This window comes from Rhyacophila brunnea, unplaced genomic scaffold, assembly GCF_057557595.1.
Source record: "Rhyacophila brunnea isolate RB1 unplaced genomic scaffold, BYU_Rbru_1.0 scaffold_15, whole genome shotgun sequence".
NCBI classification, from domain to species: domain Eukaryota; kingdom Metazoa; phylum Arthropoda; class Insecta; order Trichoptera; family Rhyacophilidae; genus Rhyacophila; species Rhyacophila brunnea.
In genome coordinates, this window is record NW_028232806.1 from 3,344,302 (window position 1) to 3,365,439 (window position 21,138).

General features: G+C 33.2%; 1 protein-coding gene across 1 annotated transcript in view; it reads left to right on the forward strand.

Moving 5' to 3' along the window:
- The first annotated feature begins 612 nt into the window (after window positions 1-612).
- LOC147074807 (uncharacterized) overlaps window positions 613-21,138 on the forward strand; it is a 38,127-nt gene continuing 17,601 nt past the window's right edge. The window contains exons 1-6 of the mRNA XM_085943249.1: window positions 613-757; window positions 5,002-5,107; window positions 7,979-8,061; window positions 9,496-9,653; window positions 10,762-10,894; window positions 19,680-19,827. Coding sequence (XP_085799375.1) covers window positions 670-757; window positions 5,002-5,107; window positions 7,979-8,061; window positions 9,496-9,653; window positions 10,762-10,894; window positions 19,680-19,827 — 716 coding nt within the window. The 5' untranslated portion in view covers window positions 613-669. The remainder of the gene's footprint in view (window positions 758-5,001; window positions 5,108-7,978; window positions 8,062-9,495; window positions 9,654-10,761; window positions 10,895-19,679; window positions 19,828-21,138) is intronic.

A 21,138-nucleotide genomic window follows, 5' to 3' on the forward strand; every position in this document is an offset into this window, starting at 1 on the left:
AAATTTTACTGCAATGACTCGGTATTTTGTATCTACAGGCAATACTACTTTTTGGTACTTAGAGCCTTAATTAATACACGTATTCATGTGTCAAAAATATATTTGAATTGGTTATGAATAGTGACCATGGATGACCCTCCCTCGCCCTGCAGCGATACTACAAAAGCGATCTCACATGGCAGGAGACGCGAGACGTGGTGTGACCTTGTGCTTGCCGTATGCTGGGCCGTGACTTGATTATGTAAATAAGTAATTAATTCACAGTGTATTTTATATTTATTTTTTAAAAAAAAAATTATCAGATAATCAACAAAGGTGTTAAAAAATTGGTGCGTCCTTCAAAATCATTACGTGGATTATTAATAACACGAGCGATATTTTCAACGAAATGTTTAGGTAATAAGTTGTATAAAAAATGTAAATTCTAAGTTTAAAAAAAAAATGTTGACAAAACATTAAATAATGAAGAATATAATTAGTAATAATATTTTGTTAACAGTGTTATCGTTGTAGCATATAACAAATGCCTGGTTTACGGTAAAATATAAAAGTTTATCAAACATGTAATAAAACATTAGAAACATTGGTAACATTTATAAATTACGCAGATAAGAAAGAATTGTTATACTGGTGAGCACTGAGGTGTTGGAATCCACAGCAGACCTCAACATGATCTCCAAGATGGTGGTCACCTATCTGGTGGTTGCGGTAGTGACCATACTGCCCAATCTAATCAGAGCGGACTCTGAATATTTGGGTAAGTGTGAAGCCAATTTACGAATTACGTTCGAATATAATTCGAATTACGTGTTAATTTTTCAAATTAATGTTGTTTACTGTCAAAACCTTGAACAAATACCAATTATTAGAAGAATAATTATATAATATAATTTTTTTTAATGTAATCTTACTATAACCATTGCAGATTTGATATTATAATGTTATTTATACAAACAACGCAAATCTCGTGGGTCTCGTATTCGAATCCCGGATATGGACAAATTACATGTGTGTTCGGACCTAATAAATCGAGCAAGCGACTAACTCTCGTAAAAAAAAATATATTAATAAACCTCTCAGTTAGGCGATCTATACCCAAATCAGATTTTGGAACCAATGACAAATAATTACAAGATAAAAAGAACTTTTCTGTTGAATCATATAAACTTGACTTGCTAGCTTAAACGATCAAAAATAATTGTATTTCATAAAAATAATACCGAAATGTCATTTTGATTTTCATAATAATCCACGTATATATTAATAATTTAGTTGCTAAGACCCCAGACCACCTAGCAACCAATAATAGTTGATTGGATTACGGATTTCTTCCGAAATAACTTTTCATACAAAACAGATTTAACTGAAAATGAATTCAATTCTACTTAAAGATGGCTAAAAGTATTAAAAAAATGCATTGGCATCGTGTTCTGATATATACTAAAAGTTTCGAATGTCTAGCTAGTCAGTAAGTTAATTAAAAATCGATTGCAAGATTTGTACCGGACAAATAAGAATACGAGCTAATAAAAACGTTGTAAAATCCAAATTCACATATTTTAAACGGTTTCAGAAACATTCGTCGACCAAAATTCTTTCCAATTACACTTCTCATAATATGATTACATTTTTACGATTTGATTTATAATTAATTACTTATTTATTCAACGAATAATTCACAAGATTTAAGAATGTAACATTCTAATTATTGAACATACATAATTTTCGAAAATACTTCTGAGAAAATATATTATAACCAATAGAAAAAATCTTTTTGAAAAAAGTAAGACACCCTGACACTACAACACTAAAATATCTTGGAGTAATCCGTGACGTCGGTTAGTAATTAAAGTAATACGTACTTTGATTTAAAATACTAAACCGATAGCCAACATTAGCTCAATTTAGAGAGCATTATAAAAGTCATTATTTAGTTAAAATTTTTCGTACTTAAATATGGTATCTTTGGCATAGTGGTATATGTGCGTGGGCGCAAAACCCGAGAGATGCGGGTTCGATTCCAGCGGGTGGTTACCTTTTTCAAAAAGATTGTAATATATTTTCTCAGAAGTGTTTTCAAAAATTATGATTTGATTTATATTTTTCTAAAGCTGTTTCGTTTTTAAAAAAATGTAATTAATCAAATTATAAAGGGTAATGTATAGGGAATCCAATCCCGAGCCAAAATTCTGATCCCGTATACCATTTAAGACATTTATTGTTAATATTGTATACGTTCAATCTTGGAAATATAGAAGTTTAATGGAGTAAATAATATTGTAATATAAATAATAATGTGAATTTAATATGAGATTGCTGTTTCTGATAGTAAAGACTTAATGAATGGGTTAGCGAGATTTAAAATAGTAAAACAAATCATGGTGTACTTATGGCCTTTCCGCTACCTAATTAGTCAGCCAAATACGAAACTGCCATAAAACGTATGAGATCATGGTGGAATTACTTTGTTAATAGTGCGAACCATTGTTTTTTTCCAATCTTTCTCATTTTTATTAATTTATGTGAAAAAATAAATTGAATCGGCAACTTACACATGGGTATAAATCAAACTTCATTCAAATTCAGTTTATATCTAATGTAGTTATTTGTTATTAAAAGTATTTTTTTCTGTTATATTTTCGTTTTTATTTATTTTCTATATTCTATTTCTATCTATATTAAAATAGTAATTTTCGTTAGTCTGGAAATACACTAAAAATAATTATAAAATAAAACTCTACACGTCAATTATTGTCATTTGATTATAACACTCATGATATCACATCAATTTGCATCACACAGCCAGATATTTTTAAATGTTAATATTCTTCAAGTGTATTAGTCCCCAAGTCTATTAGAGCAAATTCGTGGTGTGTGCATATCGGTCGCATGTAAATTGTACATACAACATTTCACCGCAGCACAGTTCGCCGTGAGCTTTCTATCGGAAAGAGATAACCGTGTACTATATCTACGGTCTACAATTTTATTAGATTCAAAATGAACATAAATTCAATTTTTATAGTCGAGTTTGGCAAAATTCATGAATTCAAGGATAAAAACCTAACCTAACCTAACAATAATCCAGTACATCGGCTATTTTCAAAATTTGTTTGCCGCTGGAAACCGACAAGAACCGTGTTTTATTTAGACATGAATTATATCGACCGAATTATAAACGACCCATAGAGGTTGGGTGGTCTTTACTATACGACCATATATTTCCGATACAACATTTCACGGTGACGTGTGATACGGCGAACTGCATACGTACAAATTTCCGGACACGGTGCATATCTCACTTCACTGCTCGACTTGCCACACTGGGCTCTCCCTAAGTCCGGGCCCTCAACCTAGAACCCTGTCAGCCACCTCCCCCTTGTGGGGGCCATGATCAAGATACACACTGTTGAATCTGGCGACAGATTAACGATGGCATTCATGACAGGAAAGAGCGCGCAAAAAGCAATAAATGGACGATCGAATCCGTTAGTCAGATCGCACATACAAACTCGTCTCGACGACTGCGACACGTCGAATTTGGCGATGTGATTTTGTTGGAATTCACAAAACACATGCAAACAGCACCGATGCAACATTTTTGGTAGAAAAAAAAGTCTGTTTGTCGCTTATAACAATTAATTTCACTCAGCATGGGGTGCAGGAATAAAAGCAAAATGTCGCATCGACGCATGAGCATAATCTGCTTTTTAATTCATTTTTGGCTAGTCGCGTGAAGTCTTAGCTCCAGCATGGCATCGCCTGTGCGCACTGATGATAGTTTGCAAAATTGTACCCAATTTTTATGTATGGCCCAGTCGAGACGATTTCAATGTGAGATCGGGCTTATGTATCTTTGTGACACATTGTTACTCTCACGAAAAGATTTCGTAACAGATTTGTTTTACGAGAAATGGATGTTAGCCATTTGCTCAAAATATAAGGTCCATACTCTGCGTCCAACACACACATCGAATAAACAGTAACAAGTGAATTTGCCATAGCCGGGTTTCTAACCGACAGGCCATTGCGGGAGACCATTACTAATAATAATTGTATACATATTATGGAATAATATAGAATAAAACGACGTGGAGAACTTCTATGGTATTACTAAGGACATCTAGTGACATAATTATTATTATGAAACATTAAATTTTATATAATTTACAATTAAAAGATAAATTTTATATAAATAAAACTGTTAAATCATATTCAAGCTAAATTAGATATTTACCTAAATAAAAAACGGTTCCAACCTCAGAGTAATAATATAAAGAGAGTGGGTATTTTTCGGCAAAATGAATCCATGTTTCATGCGGATAACGCACAGTAAAACCTCAATTTTATTATTATTAACTTAACTATAAAACGTTATACCATCATGTTGCTTCTCAGTACGGCTACTAAATTAAACACAACATAGTTTTCTACAAAATTAAATAAAAATAATTACCACTAACTTTATATTTAACACAAAAACAATAAATTTCAGTTCAAACATGTGCTCGCAGTTTTTAAATGACTAGTCATTCAAATCAATATTTTTTACTGGCGGCGTGTACAAAAAATATTTAATTCAGCCGTAGAAATTCTATCTTACACTAACGCATATTGCGGAGATATAAGCGTGCCGAATGCTTTCTCATTATCATTAATGGGTCTTTTTTGTTCAGGCCTTCCAAGGAATAAAAATTGTTGTATAAGTACAAGATGAGTTTACGAATTTAACAAAATGGACTAAAACTGTGAATATTAAGTCTTTAAAAAATCTTTCCTATACCTTCGAAAGAGCTTAAAATACCTATAGATATTTTTATAGTAAAATTTTATGACAAAAATATTTAAGTACTATGTTAGTCGTAATATTGTGTATTTTTTTATCAAAATAGTATTATTTAATGTAAATAATTGTGTAAAATGTTTCGTAATTCCATCACTGGATGTGATTCCAGTAGCACTACACTCCCTCTTAATGCAAAAGAATCTTTTTGTTGTCAGTTCCAATCGAGAAGACCAGAAATATGGAAAAATTCCTTTACTTGGATAAGGAACTCATTGTGAATAGCGTCAGGGCAAAGTGGGACGAGGCCATGCACATTTGCAAGTAAGTAACCTAATTCCTGATTATCGAATTATAAGGATTATTTCCAAGGTAAATCTACTATAATATGTAGTATACCTATCAGTGGCGAAGGGTGGAGGTAGACTGTTAAGATCCGCCATAAATAGTGCACACTCAATTTTATTAGTCATAAGTATTAGTTTTCACTGAACTAAGGGAGCTTTCAGGCGGGACACACGAGTGTCGCCTTTTTTGTTGAGCAACCGGCGTCGCTGAGATTCCGCATTTACACATAACTAAATGGGAGCGTACAGACGGTGGACACTCGTGTGTCGTGCCAGGTACACTTTTCCGTCGGCCGCTACATTCTCAAGCCGCCGATACACTATTTTTTATTACCCCAGCCAGTTTTATGTTCTAATTTATAACGCGAAATTATGCGTTGACTCATTAGCTCTGGGGCGTTCATAAACATAATACAAAGGCCACCTATATTATATACGAGTGCGACACCGGTGTCCCATCTGAAACGGCTCTGAGACTACAATAAATTTAGAGATGATGTTGGTTAGTTTTTAAAATTCAATTAAACCATTCGTAAACCAAACCATAATAGATATAATTGTCAAAAAATACTCTGAATATCTAAAATTATGTCAATAAATCATACATCATTTAATATATTTTATAGATAGAATAATGTTTTTTCTATTATAGTTTGGTTAGGCAGGGTTTAGTGAATTTAAAAAAAATAACCAACAACATGTGTAATGTGTATTTCTAATTCAACGAAAACAAATAAGTGTGAATGAAAAAGTGTGCACAATTTTGTCGGATCGCCCAAAATATACCAAAACTATTTTGTGGTTTAAACGTCATTCTAAGCTTGTCCTTTCTGACAACTGTTCTCGGTTTGAAGGTTGCAACACACACTATTGCACGCCTATAATATGTGTTACATTTTCGTAGGACACTCACCCATTCAAAATCCTGCTTCAAAATGTAGTGTATTTGAATTCTATCTGAATTCTATTTATTAATCAGTTCTGTGATTTATGCTATTTCCTAATGGATTTTTATTGTCGGAAAACATCAATTAGATTTGTGACAACACATTTTCTAATGCGTCGCTAAAATTTTGGTTTTAACCTTGAGTACTATTGACAATTTTATTTTGGATTGCATAAATAAAAGCCTTTTCTGTTACTTCACCAGGTTCCAAAATTTACATCTACATATCGACCGTAGAAAGGAAAAGGGACGTAATCCACAAAAATCAATTTTTACAGGAAGCACAAAAACGTTTTTATTCTAGTTTTCGGTCAAAGTTAAAATAATACAAAATATACAATAATAACCGTGAAGTTCATGATAATTAATAATATTTGGTTTTTATGTGCCTAATCTGCGCATCTATTCTATACACAAGACTGCTTTCGGCCGCTATGGCAGTGATCTAGGGTAGGGTTGTATCGAAGTATTAGCACTGATTGTAACAATTACAATAAGTGCTATGATTTAACAGCACCTCTTTTGATTGTGGTAAATTTTAGAGCGAAATAGACAATTTTGACTGTTTATATGGATAATTTATTGTAATTGTTACAATAAGTGCTAATACTTCGATACAAACCTACCCTAGATAGCTTCCGTAGCGGCCAAAAGCAGTCTTGTATATAGAATAGATGCGATAATATTAATTATTGAGTTAATTAAAGAAAAACCAAGAAAAATTATGTTTAAGTCGTTTTTCCAGCTTCACTTCCTTCTTTGTTTTAAAAAAAAAATGCCAACTAAATTTAGATAATAAATCGGCATTAGCACCTTATGCGTCGATGACATTGAGCGACTTTACAAGATGCTCGTCGGCGAGTTTAAAAACGGGCGAGTCAGCTAGTGGGATTTTAATGATGACACACAAAACTTTCCACTTGCTCAGAAGCTAACAAGCTAGCAAGCTGTTGAAACCGACATTTTCGATACTATTTGACAGGACGTATTGAGTAGTTAGCTGGCAGGTTTGCCACCATCGCTCTACTGCGCAGACGGAGATCGGCTCACACGCCAGCAAGTATCGACTAAAGTAGCCCGGGTTTCAATTTTTCTCGGTAGATTGTTTACAATCTGCTTGTTAGTTAGTTCGATGATGACACTGGGCGATTTTACAAGCAGATTTTAAATTCGCCGGCTTGTAGCTTGTAAAGTAGCTCAATGTCATCGACGCTTTGCATCCTTTGGACATTACGTGTGTTTAGTATTGTACAATGTTATTGTCAAAAAAGATTTAATTTGAAAAATTGAGGGTTACGTCCCTTTTCCTTTATAAAACTATGTACATAGATATTCTGCCCTCATAAGCAAAAAGGCAGCTATTTGCCAAAGTCACATTTTGAGATAATGAGACATTACCGTTTTTTCAACTTTTCTTAACAAATTTTTAAATAATGTCGATGAATCATTTGATATAATATTATGGTATAAGCAAAAACCAGTATATTTTCAATCGATGCTGTGTTTTTACTTATGAAACTCGTTATAATGTCTTTTTGTTTAGAATAACTACCGTTTTTGTGAAAAAAAATTAAAAACAATATGTCGAATATTATACTGAAATAAATTTTATACCGCTTTTGACTTTAAGTCAAATGATTCAGAATTTGACGTTGAGCGTTATCTGTACACTATCTCAATTTGTGATTTTTGTCAAAATCTGCCTTTTTCCTTATGAGGGCAGTATTGATTTCACAGTCACGTATACCAAGAATTTTCTGTTCTGATATTGAAGCTTGGAGTAAAATATTATAGTCTTCAGTGTGAAATACGATGGATCCCGATTATGCCTACTGGAGACTTCCAGATTCTCTTGATCTAATTAATATAATATGATAAAATGTATTTTTTAACGTATTTTAGGGGGATGAACGGAACTTTGGCGGTCATTGATACGATGGAGAAGGCCGCATTTTTTGCAGAAATGCTTTCGGAAACAGATTTATGTAAGAACAATTGATTAAAATAGTTAAGATTATTAATATTATATTAATCAGAGATATTCGAGAGAAGATGCATAATAATTTTATTCGTTTCGCATTGGACTAAAGAAAACCATTGAAGCAGAAGCAACTAACATGGACCGAAAATCAAAAATGTAAAAATGCAAAAGAGTAGGTATCCCTACACCACGAAGATGGTATTTATGGGACTGAATGGCTGAAGTATCACGCAACGCAAAGAGATCTGTATGTTGGCAATATGACGCCGCATATTTTCTAAATGCAAGAAAATTGGCCTTTACGGCGACCAGGTCGGATGGTCCGATGAGTCCAACAGCTGGTTTAGCTGACTTGAGCAGCTTTTCGCCTTTCCTTACACATTTTAGGACGTTCCCAAAGGATGTGACATGCATCATTTTTCAATTATTTGTAACTAAAACTAACCAGAAAGCTACTTTTCACAGAGTATTTAAGTTTAAAATTTCGAAAGTCTCAAATTCGAACTTGTTGGGTGCATAATGTCAATCCATCCCATGCGTCACTATTCATAACCTCAAAATATACGGTGTTTGACGTTTGTCATACTGAGGAAACATCCGCCATCTTGCAAAATCACTTGGTGGCACAATAAAAATAACCAACACGTTTGTTCGCTGGGAGACTCGCGAGGTGACTAATAATCACATAGCGAGGCGCGAACCGTGCAGTGTGGCCATTGCGATAGTATAGTATGCGTCCGTTCGCTAGGATATGGCTAGGTCACCTGGCACGTAGCCACCAATTTATGGCTACGGCCGTATGTTGTAGCTTAACCACTGTTAAATGCTAATACGATAATAATAAATGACGTATTTTAAATAAATACTACCATATTCTTAGGTCAATAACTATTATAAAACAATCAGTATTTGTAGGATGTTTATCACATTTGAATGATCAAAGACATAGCTTACATATAATCAGTATATTTAGAATTATCTTCAAATGTGTTAATCGTGCCCATTTTTTTGAATAATAAAATGCCGAATTCTTGTCAAATTTGGGATCACAGAGATTATAAAATATAATTTTTTATCGTACATATTTCACTATATATTTTTAACATTAATTTTACTTATGGTTTTATAAATGCGTTTAAAAATCAATAAATCTAAAAAATCTCAATATCAGATGGATGTACTGAAATATGACTATATTCTAAAACATTAGATCAAGAGGTTTGAAAGAATACTATTTTATGTAATAAAAATACTTTATGCAGTAATCAAATGTTTAAAATAAATATAAAGGATAATAAGGCTTCAAAATTATATAAATAGATTATCTACAACGTTTAAGGAACGTTAAGGATAATGCTTTGAAAATACCATAAAACTCCATTTTGACCTACGTTGGGAATGTGGACCCTTAATAAAATCAAATATTGCATTTTTACAGTTCTGGAACACGTGTGGGTAGGGGCTAAGAGAGACGACATGAGGAATCCAAACGGCTATAAATGGGTGCCGTCTGGCATCCCCCTTCGACGTTTAAATAGCGACATTTGGGTCCCTCCAGCAACTATCCACGACCCGCCAAACCAAGCATATCCACTGGTAAAAATCCTTATCTAACTAGGTATCCTAAACCAGCGGTCCCCAACCGGTGGTCCGTGACAGTGACGTCCCTAGGCAAAATACCGCCCCTAAGCAGCGCCAAAATGCCGCCCCATTTTTATACAGTATTTTTTATCATGCTTTCATGACTGCAATATCTAAGAAATGTGTTGTATGGATACATTACTAACAAAATATTTAGGTACCACTAAATCTAATTTAAATGCCATACTTCAATAGACAATATTGCGTGTCCACGGTTTTAGATAAATACATTTAAATATACACCTGACAACTTTCAAAACTCGCGAATGACTGGCAAAAATATTTGGATAAATTAATTTGGTCAGTACATGTACCTATAATTCAAATATAATTCGCAAATATGCACGTGGCATTGCTAATCATCAAAGATGTGACGTACAAAACAACGGAAGTAAACTAGACATCGCGAATCCGATAAAAAATTCAGGTCTGTTAAACCTTTTATGGTAGGTAATCAATACATTTTCTTTCCAACCAGTGACTCTTTTAATGGAAAGATATTTCCGTTATTACTAAGTTTAGATAAGTACCTATTTTTATATAAACCTAATGATTCTCCTCGATTTGCCGCCCTTCGAGTAACTGCCGCCACCAAGCGACGGCCAATCTGCCTACCCCCACAGGACGTCACTGGTCCGTGAGAGAATTTTGGTAATAAATTATCAAAAAAATGTCTCAAATTGCAAGCTTCGTATTTTTCCGCTAGGTGCCTCTTTAAAAAAGGCTCAGTGAAGACTTCGCCTTAAACTCATTATTTCGCTGTATCTAGTCACCCATGAGTTATGCTAGCTAGTCATGTTCTATTTTGTCACCGCTGTTTCTTCATGCAATGTTAAATCATATTACATTTATTCATGTTCTGTTTTATCGTGTTCTGTCTTCTATATTCCCCTTAAATTTAAACGTTTTGAAATGTTTATTCAATTATCATCCACAACAAAGAATACTAAAAATTGCAAGCTTCGTATTTATCCGCCAGGTGCCTCTGGTAGGTAAAGTATTCATCTCAAGAGTTATTCTTCAGTGTTATGATGAAACTAATTGGGTTTGTTTTTTTTCCTAGTGGTTAAATAGGACTCAGATAACCCCGCCGAGGAACGGAGCAAATTGTGTGGCGATCGAAAGAGGTTTCCACGACCATCCAGTCTTTATAGATCTAGAATGCATTCTGGAGAGACCGTTTGCCTGTGAGAGAGGTCAGTATCAAAATAATGATTTTATTTCCATATATACATTTAAGGAATCAACGAACCACGAGTGCTACTAATGTGCACTATTTATGGCAGATCATAACAGCCTACCTCCACCCTTCGCTACTGCCTTATAAAGGAAGCTTTGTATAATATAGAAAATGTAAAATTATGCATATTGCTAGTAATAACGTATCTAAAATCAATACTCGCCATGCTGTAAGGCAGCCATCTTGGAAGATGGTAAACTTAACGGTATAAATAGATGCTTTTTGATAGAAATCTTGTAACAACTTCACAAAAAGAGGATATTGCGTAATATACAACAGAGACAAATCATTTAATTTATTCTAAATTCACCAATGACATTAATATGGACGAAGCATCTGGAAAAAAAAATGACACTCACTTTTTTGTCAGGTCTGCCCAATAGCATAATCTGTTCTAACGCCATTACAATAAAGGCGATATTGCTATAAATTCCCGAAGCTTTTTGTCGGGTCTGCCGAATGGTTCGGTTCGAACGGGTTCGCTCAAATGAACATTGACACTGGAAACTCTGTTCTAACGCCATTACAATAAAGGTGATATTGCTATAAATTCCCCATGCGTGATATCACATAATGGAAATTGCGTGACGTCTACCTATACATGTGCGAATGTCGCTATGCGCGAACTTACTTGCTAGCTACTGTATTGAGTGCGTTGTCCATTAATAATGTCATTGAAATTCACTTAAAACGTGATAAAAAAATATTTTTGGTCGATTATCGATTACGATGAAATAACCACATGGATGTTTTTTTTAATTAAAAAATATTTGGCTTTACAGCTATCGCCAAAACTTCAAATAGTACGATAGTTGAAAAACACCCTGAAGGGAAAAATGGGTCGGAATTACATTAGAGATTATGCACGGAGACAAACTTCACTGACTCCCAGGACCTATGAAAGATAGAAGGTTGCACCTGGCGAAAGGAAATGAATAAAACCATAATATAATATTTCAATTAAGACTATAACTTTATATCGAGCAAAATTTATTATAGATAATATTCTTCCATCCTATAAATTTGTGAAATGAACAAATTGATTATTAAAACCAAAACAAATCTATCAAAGAGTATCTATTTTTTTTAATATAAAAGAAACGAGGAACAACTGTATAGGTACTACGTATTGATTATTTAGGGCCGAGATGCATAAAATGTCGAGTCGATGTAATGTCAAAATGCCATGCATAGATCAAAACAGAATGACAGCTGCGAAAGTAGTTAGATAGTGATGTAACGCTGCGATCCACAGTCATCCGTAGCAAAGGGTGGAAGTAGGCTGTTAAGATCCGCCATAAATAATGCACATTTAACTTTATTACTTTATTAGTCGTCGTACGTACTAAAAATCAATTAAACCCTGCCTAACCAAACCATAATAGATTTGGTATATTATGGGCGATATGACAAAATTGTGCACACTTTTTCATTCATACTTAAGTATTTGTTTTCGTTGGATTAAACATACATATTATTACACATATTGTTGGTTCATTTTTTTAAATTTATTAACCCCTGCCTAAACCAAACTATAATAGATACAAAATATTATTCTATTTATAAAATATCCAAAATTATGTATAACTTAATTGCCTAATTTTAGATATTTTATAGATATACGAGTATTTTTTTGACTATTATTTATTATGGATTGGTTTCGCAGGGTTTAATTGAATTTTAAAAACTAACCAACACCATCTGTAAATTGTGGTCTTATTTCCATGAAAACAAATACATATGAGTAGGGTCTAGGACGATTTGGCACCGGGACAACTGGACGTTACGGAATTCGAAAATAAATAGACGTTAGGTACTTTAAAAAAAATATTTAATATTATTATTTATATTTAAATGATTATATTTTGATTTAATAGTTGGTGAGAATGTAAATATGCAGACGAAAATAATGATTTAATCGTGCATATGTTTAAGTTCCAACGAAAAAAGAGTTTTTTATTTTATATATAAATATTTTATATATAAGCCTTAGGCATGGTAATTCTCAATCCGCAATAAAGAATACATTATGTTAAGAGTAAAATCAATTAAAACTACTAAGTAGTAGATAGAAACTGATTAAAATACCTCGTCTACGTTCTGTATACGTGTCTACGACAGTGCGGCGTCCAATTGTCCGGAGTCCAGTCGTCCCATTCCCATATGAGTATGACTATAAAGTTTAGCGTGCACTATTTATGGCGGATCATAACAGCCTATTTTAACCCTTCGCCACTATTACATATTATGACTGTTTATATTTCCTGTATCCATTCTAACATAATATAAATTATATATTATATTTAGTATTCAGTATTAGCTTCCATAATATGATGATGCAGTAGCTGTATATTAGTGGCATTAGGTAACTTTTACTAATTATAGGGATGCTGTTTGAAAAATATACCTTTATTTACCTACTATTTGGATCCTGACGAGTAGCCGATGAAGTAATGGTTGTGATTTTCTAACCATATTTACATATCAATTATTTCTGGGGATGCTCCTCATTTACAGCATCTATGGACCGTATGCCACTGCTACCTAAATATTATAAACAGTCACTAAAATTGCATCTTTTTAATAATATACTTATATTTTAATCATATTTATAATCCACCTTTATTGTTACTAATTTTTAACAAAAATCATAATATAAATGTCAGAATCGCGGATTATTAATCGGGATTTTGAAGCTAAGTAATCGAACGGGATCCTAGAATTGCAAGCCCTAATACCTATCCACTACTTACTAATATATTACTAATAACAATCAAATTATCAGGCATTTTATGACTATATTATAATATTATCTCGGAATGCGTCATATAAAGACCATAAACAGGTAATATTGTTTTAGTTAACTAGGTATACTTTATGTAAATTTTTGTAAAATAAATAACAATAAAAATTTCACTACTACCTATTTATAATGTAAAACTTTTTATGATACCAAAAGCCATATATTAAAAATATGTCGTAACTATAATGTTATGCACGAATGTTAATCGTTTGGTCTTGCAAATTCATAAAAGAAAATAATGTATATCGTTTGTTTTTTTCTCAAATGCTTTCGTATTTCGAATTATTTAAAATACGACGTTGATTTAAATTAAAACATGACGTGTAGCTGTCAAAAGTTGGTAAGTCGATAATTTCGGTATTTAGAGTCAACTACGAATTATGTGTCTATATAATATCGACTGTGGAAAGGCAAAAGGATTTAACCCTCACTTTTTGCAAAATAGGTTTTATTGAATAATAGCATTGCACACAACTAAATACACGTTCTCTCCAAAGGATGTAAGCTGCAAAATGCCAAATTATTATCAAATTTTAGCTTTTAATTTTTAAAAAAGAAGGGCGTTTGAAATTTGCGTCCAGGAAAAAGGATTTATTCCACATCAATGACATTATAAGTCGTTCAAGTAATCTTTTACGGAAAGGAAAAAGGCGTTATACATCTTACGTTGCAAATGTATGAAAATAATGGTTGTTTTACTAAACTCTGCCGGCCGACCGGGTAAGTTATGAACCAGAAGGAAGACTTAAGCCACGTACATTTCTCGGTCGGTCGTTTGACAGTTAACACGGATTTCGACAGTCTTTTCATAAAAAAATCATTTAAAGTTTAAACATTGAGTGAAAATGGCAACAGAACGAAGCAAAATAATTCTTGAAATGTGTGGTGTTAATATGGAGCAACAAATAATCCCAACAAGAACTGTTAGCGTTTAAAATTACATCTTGAAGTTTTTATATCACACACGAGAAGAGCTATTGTAAATTCTATCTAGTATATCGGTATGAAACGGCCTGTTACAACTTATATTGTGTTTTAATTGTCGATTATCGATTAATTGATTTGATGATTTAAAATTTATATTATAAATTTTAATGTATTCTATAAAAAAAATCAAGGTCATCTGATATATAGAACATGCACATAAAACACAAAGAAATTGGCACTATAATTGATTTCAGAGGGCATGTCAAACTTCAAATTCCAATTACTGCATAACATGATTTCGAGACTTAACAACTTTTGGCAGTATCTCATTTAGATTAAATTGGACAATTCGTCGTCCCATTTCTAATCTGTTGTAAGCATACATAAAAATGATTTGGCGAGGAGGTCCATATTGAAAGTAAGTTACAACGTATTCACTGCCAGCTAATTTTTGGAATAAAATAAATCCCTTAAAATATAAAATAGGAACAAAATGATAAATATTTATGAAAACTTTTTAAATCAACATTTATTTCTCGAGTTAATCGTGAATATTTTCACACTAAAATGATACATATTGTTTAGAAAATATACACAAACAGCTGTAGGTACCTTAGAACTAAAAGTGCGGAAGTTACATTTTTATCATTTTTGCAATAAGTATGCAGATTTAAATGTGTATTCACGTCCTCTTAATTTGGCAGTCCAACTTCTAAAACGACGGTAGTCCAATAATAATACTTTAGAGCTGAATGAATGTCCAATTTAAGTTTGTTTAACGGCCCACATGCTCGTCGTAGGTCAAAATTGAGTTTTTATTGTATTTTCAAACCATGATCCTGGACACTCCTTAAACGTTGTAGATAATCTATTTATATAATTTTGAAGCCTTAGCCGGCTCGCACATCACAACTCGCCTTGTGTGCCTGACGGCCATAAATTAAAACCTTCGAGACTGCCGGCGAATGTTGCACGATCACAACCTCGCACATCTGCCTAGCGCTGCTAGCTCTAGCTCTACCAAACGCAGCGACAGTCTGGAGAGAAATGGCCGATTCGCCCGATTCTGCGGCTGTGTGCATGCGCGGAGTCGATATTGGCCGGACATTGACATGCAGGCTTTGGCCAATGCAACTAGACGAATGTCGCAGGGTCGCAGAGTTGCAGTTGCATCGGTCAATCTGCGAAGCTCCATTTGATAACGTTTGTTTCTTGGTTTACGATGACGTCACATCAACGAATTCGTCGTAAGACGCATGCGGCGAGTTCTGATGTGCGAGCCCTCTTATTATCCTTTATATTTATTTTAAATATTTGATGACTACATAAAGTATTTTTGTTACATAAAATAGTATTCTTTTAAACCTCTCGCTCTAATGTTTTAGAATATAGTCATATTTCGGTACATGAATGTGCAGTGGTGTTAAGATTTTTTACATTTATAATTTTTAATCGCATTTATAAAACCATTAATATAATTTATGACGAGATAATTTTAGTAAAATATTTACGATAAAAAATTATATTGATAATCTCTGTAATCCCAAATTTGACAAGAATTAGGCATTTTATTATTCAAAAAATCGGCAAGATTAACACATTTGAAGATAATTCTAAAGATATTTATTATAAGCTATGTCTTTGACCATTCAAGTGTGATAAACATCTTATGAATAATGATTGCTTTATAATAATTATTGACCTAAGAATAAGGTAGTGTTTTTTTGAAATACGCCATTTCTTTTGTCATTCCCCAGTGGTTAATCTACAACATACGGCCGTAGCCATAAATTGACAAACTAAAATTGAAGTAGGGAGTAAAATGATATTGACGCGCGTGTTTGAACATGTACCGTTTAAAAAAAATTAAAAAAAAAATCGGTTAGGTACATGTTCAAACACGCGCGTTAACATAATTTTACTCCCTATTTTAATTATCGTTTGTCAATTTATGGCTACGGCCGTATGTTGTAGCTTAACCACTGGGTAATGCCAAAAGAAATGGCGTATTTCAAAAAAAAATCCTTATTCTTAGGTCAATAATTATTATAAAGCAATCATTATTCGTAGGATGTTTATCACACTTGAATGGTCAAAGACATAGCTTATAATGAGTATCTTTAGAATTATCTTCAAATGTGTTAATCTTGCCGATTTTTGAATAATAAAATGCCTAATTCTTGTCAAATTTGGGATCACAGAGATTATCAATATATTTTTTTATCGTGAATATTTTACTAAAATTATCTCGTCATAAATTATACTAATGGTTTTATAAATGCGTTTAAAAATTAATAAATGTAAAAAATCTTAACACCACTGCACATTCATGTACCGAAATATGACTATATTCTAAAACATTAGAGCGAGAGGTTTAAAAGAATACTATTTTATGTAACAAAAATACTTTATGCAGTCATCAAATATTTAAATAAATAAAAAGGATAGTAAGGCTTCAAAATTATATAAATAGATTATCTACAACGTTTAAGGAGTGTCCAGTATCATGGTTTGAAAATACAATAAAAACTCAATTTCGACCTACGACGAGCATGTCCCCCCTTAAATGCTTTAAGCTATAGCAAAAAGATTAATTGCAAAAGTGTGAAAGTCCAACATACGGGGTTTTAATCCAAACGCGAGTGAATATTTTAACTAGATTAGATTAACTATGTTACAACTGCTCTTCTGCAAAATATTGAATATGTGACTTCCAGACTTTCATCTCTAAGATACAGGTTTATTCAGAAGTTAAGACGTTTAAAAGATCGTACGAGTTAACACGTCCATGGCCTGACGCGACATACATGCTTTAACGAATTAACTCGGCTCTGGCAGTGATCAGGTTCATGTCCAAAAATATTATCTTATATTGAAAAAAAATCAGCGTTGATCGTGCTATAAACAGGTTAATCGCACGATACACAGCACCATGAAACATCACATCCATCCATGGGGAACATGGAAATTAATACTTGTCAGTATAGACAAATTGAAAATGAACCCACGAGGAAGTAAAAAGATATGCCTTAAATGAGCAATCACTCTTCCGGTGGACAGGGATTGCATTATAACACACATAAGAAAACGAGTTGGAAAATTCTTTTGACTTTCTTTATCATTAGGAAAGAATCTGTATGTCCTCAAGTAAATTAAAGCAATAAAAATGATATATCGTCTCTGATCTGGCAGAACACACTAACTGGAGAATAATAGTTTTGAGAAATTTGACTTTGAAGTTGTTAAAATGTTTGAAATGGTCCATCATGTGAGTTTATTAAGTAATCGTAAAAAGTATGACTTTAAAATAAAGACTGTTTATTTATTAAGAAGGTTTCCAGACGGTAAAGTTTGAAATAAGGAACATTTTGGTATAACTAACTCAATATGTCATTTTTTCGAATTAGTGTCAGTAGCCAGAACAGTGACGATATAATATGTATTTATATCCGGCCCACCTTGTACGATAAACTATGGAAATGAATTTACAATATTTAAAAAAAATCTAGCATAAACTAGGGATTACTATTGCATACCGAATGAATATATAAATACCGGTATTTCTTATTGAATACCGGTATTCGTGAAAACATATTATAGAAACAGAGAAGTAGGTACCTATCAATAAATATAACTATTTTATAGCAACCTAAAGTACCTATATACATGTATTATGTTACATTTGTAAATATGTATAGAATAGATCATAATATTTTAGAACTGGTAATTTTTACAAATACTATCTAGTCCGAGAACAGAAAAATCTTTTTGAAATTCAACGTTTGTTGGATGTACTATCAACGTTGGATCAATAGTTATAGAATAATTGGAAATTAGCCACGAATGTTAATTCGTCTCGACAATTCTATAAATACCTATATTTGAGGGATTTTTTAAAAATATTATTTTAGTTTTTGTTAGTTTCAGCCAATGTATGAAGCGCCTAGTTTCAAAAGCCCCTAAAACGATTTTAGGTAGTTCTGAGAAAAATGATAAAAACAATTTTAGGTAGTTTTGAGAAAAATGAGAAAAAATCATACCTATTGAATCTGTAAACTTTATGTATTTATTTTTTAATTCGTTACATTCTAAAGAGTATTTTGGCTTTCCATTTTAGGGGTATTTGAAAAGCACACCCACCCATTTTAGCGGGTTTTGAAATTTACCCTAATTTTTGATCATACGTATTAACGGTTTTTGGCGTTTTATAAAGTTCAATCTTTGGCCATAATATAGGTAATAAAAATATCCATATAAATACATATCTAACTCAAAAATTTTCAAAAACAGTTTTAGGGGCTTTTGAAACTAAGCGCTTCAAATTTGCGTTTTGGCAGCATTAAACTACTTATAAACCATATTTAATATACAATCTAGAAGTAGTAGGTAAGTAATGACAAAATAACAGTAAATTCATTTTTGAAAAACATATAGTCTTGACCCGCACTAGTGACTAGCTCAGGGTCTTGAGGCGGGGGTCAATATCGAAGGTCTCGAAGACGTGTCGGGTCTGATGAGGATAGCATATTCACGATATCAAAGAAAACTCCGTTAGCAATTTCCACATGAAGTCTATATTTAGGCTTATGATTACTCATGGCTCCTTATGGCCAACTTCTCTCATCCACAGCTCACTCTGATGGATCTCACACAGATCCATCAGTGTGAAATGTGGGACTTTCATACATAAGCTCTGCCAAGAGATCGACGTACTTATTCAACAGAAGGGTTGACTAGGAGGTCAGACCACATAGTCGCGTTGCCAAATACTGCGTCTGAAATGTCAGCTGAAGGCCAACATTTTGGGGTCATGTCAGTGTGCTTTTTTAATACCGAAAATACCGGTATTTTGGATTTTTGAAACCGGTATTTCGGTATCGGGAAATAATTATTTAATACCGGTTTTCGAATCCCTAATATAAACCCATCGCTTCCCTCATTATATGCGATTAACTAGACTACTCTGGCTTACTCATCAACAATCTATACACTGTATATGCCATTTTTCCAGATGCCCCTGATGATCAAACAGGTGGTGGCGGTACCCACTCAGTGACCAGGGAGGACTCAGCGGTGTGCGGCAGAAGGGAATATACCATCTTCGCAGGAGGGGTCACGTTCGACCAGGCCGTCAATTACTGCGCCCTTCACGGAATGACGTCAGTAGTCCTTCGTTATCTTGTGGCGCTTCTTGCAATGATTACATGCTATACTTAGGAAGACCGCTTTTTGAATTTACCCCAAGGTGTAAGGCTGCAGCCACACGGCATTGCAGTGGACGCACGTCGATTGCAATGCCGTGTGTCTGCATGCTAAGCAAAACTCAACACTCTCAGTGTTTTGACGTTAGTAATCCTTTGTTATCCTGTGGCGCTTCTTGAAATGATCACAGGTTGTACTTAAGAAGACCGCTTTTTGAATTTACCCAAGGTAAAGGCTGCAGACACACGGCATTGTAGTGGACGCACGTCGACTGTAATGCCGTGTGTCTGCGCCCTAAACAATACTCAACACTTCCAGTTTTTTTTAATATATGTGAAATCATAATTGTTACAGCAATTACCAATGGTCTTGTGTTCACTTTTTAGTGGTTTTTGTCGCATACTGACCCCGGTATATGTTACACACACAGAAATACAGGGAAAGTGCGGGTTTATTTTGTTTTCTTTGAATTAGGAATACAAATTACAGATGGTATTGGTTAGTTTTTTTTAAATCCATTAAGCCCTGCCTCACCAAACTATAATCGATGAAACATATTATTCTATCTATAGAATATCTAAATCTATGTATGGTTTAATTGCATAATTTTAAATATTTCATAGATAAACGAATATTTTTTGGCTATTATCTACTATGGCTTGGATTGGGCAAGGTTTAATTGAATTTTAAAAACTCACTACACATTGTAGTCTTAATACAATGAAAAATAATACATTTGAGTCGTTTGGAGTCATAACTCACATATTGCAATTTTGATATTTTTGAGTTAAATATGCTAATTGATTCTAAATGCATTAATCTATATACAGAAAATAGTTGGGTATCAAAACTTACTTTAAGCCATGTGAAAATCGTTGAAAAAGTTCACTGTTGGTATCATAACTCACATATTTCAAAGAATAATGTGAGTTTTGTCACCATGGCCTTTCTAACCAATCAGGGAGCTTTATTTCTCATGGTATGCTGTATGTCTGCAGCGTTAGGAGTAGTATATATATATATATATTTTAAATAATGTAAATCAACTCACTCACTCATTAATATTCAAGGGAGTTCAATACTTTTCTTCTAAATGCAAAAAAAAAATACTCTAGTAGTTTTTTGCGATAATCTCAAAACTTGATTTTTGGAATATGTGAGTTATGACTCTAAGCGACTCATTTGACTGACAAAGTTTAGTATGCACTATTTATGTATGACCTTAACAGCCTACTTATACCCCTCGCCACTGGGATCTAGTCACAATA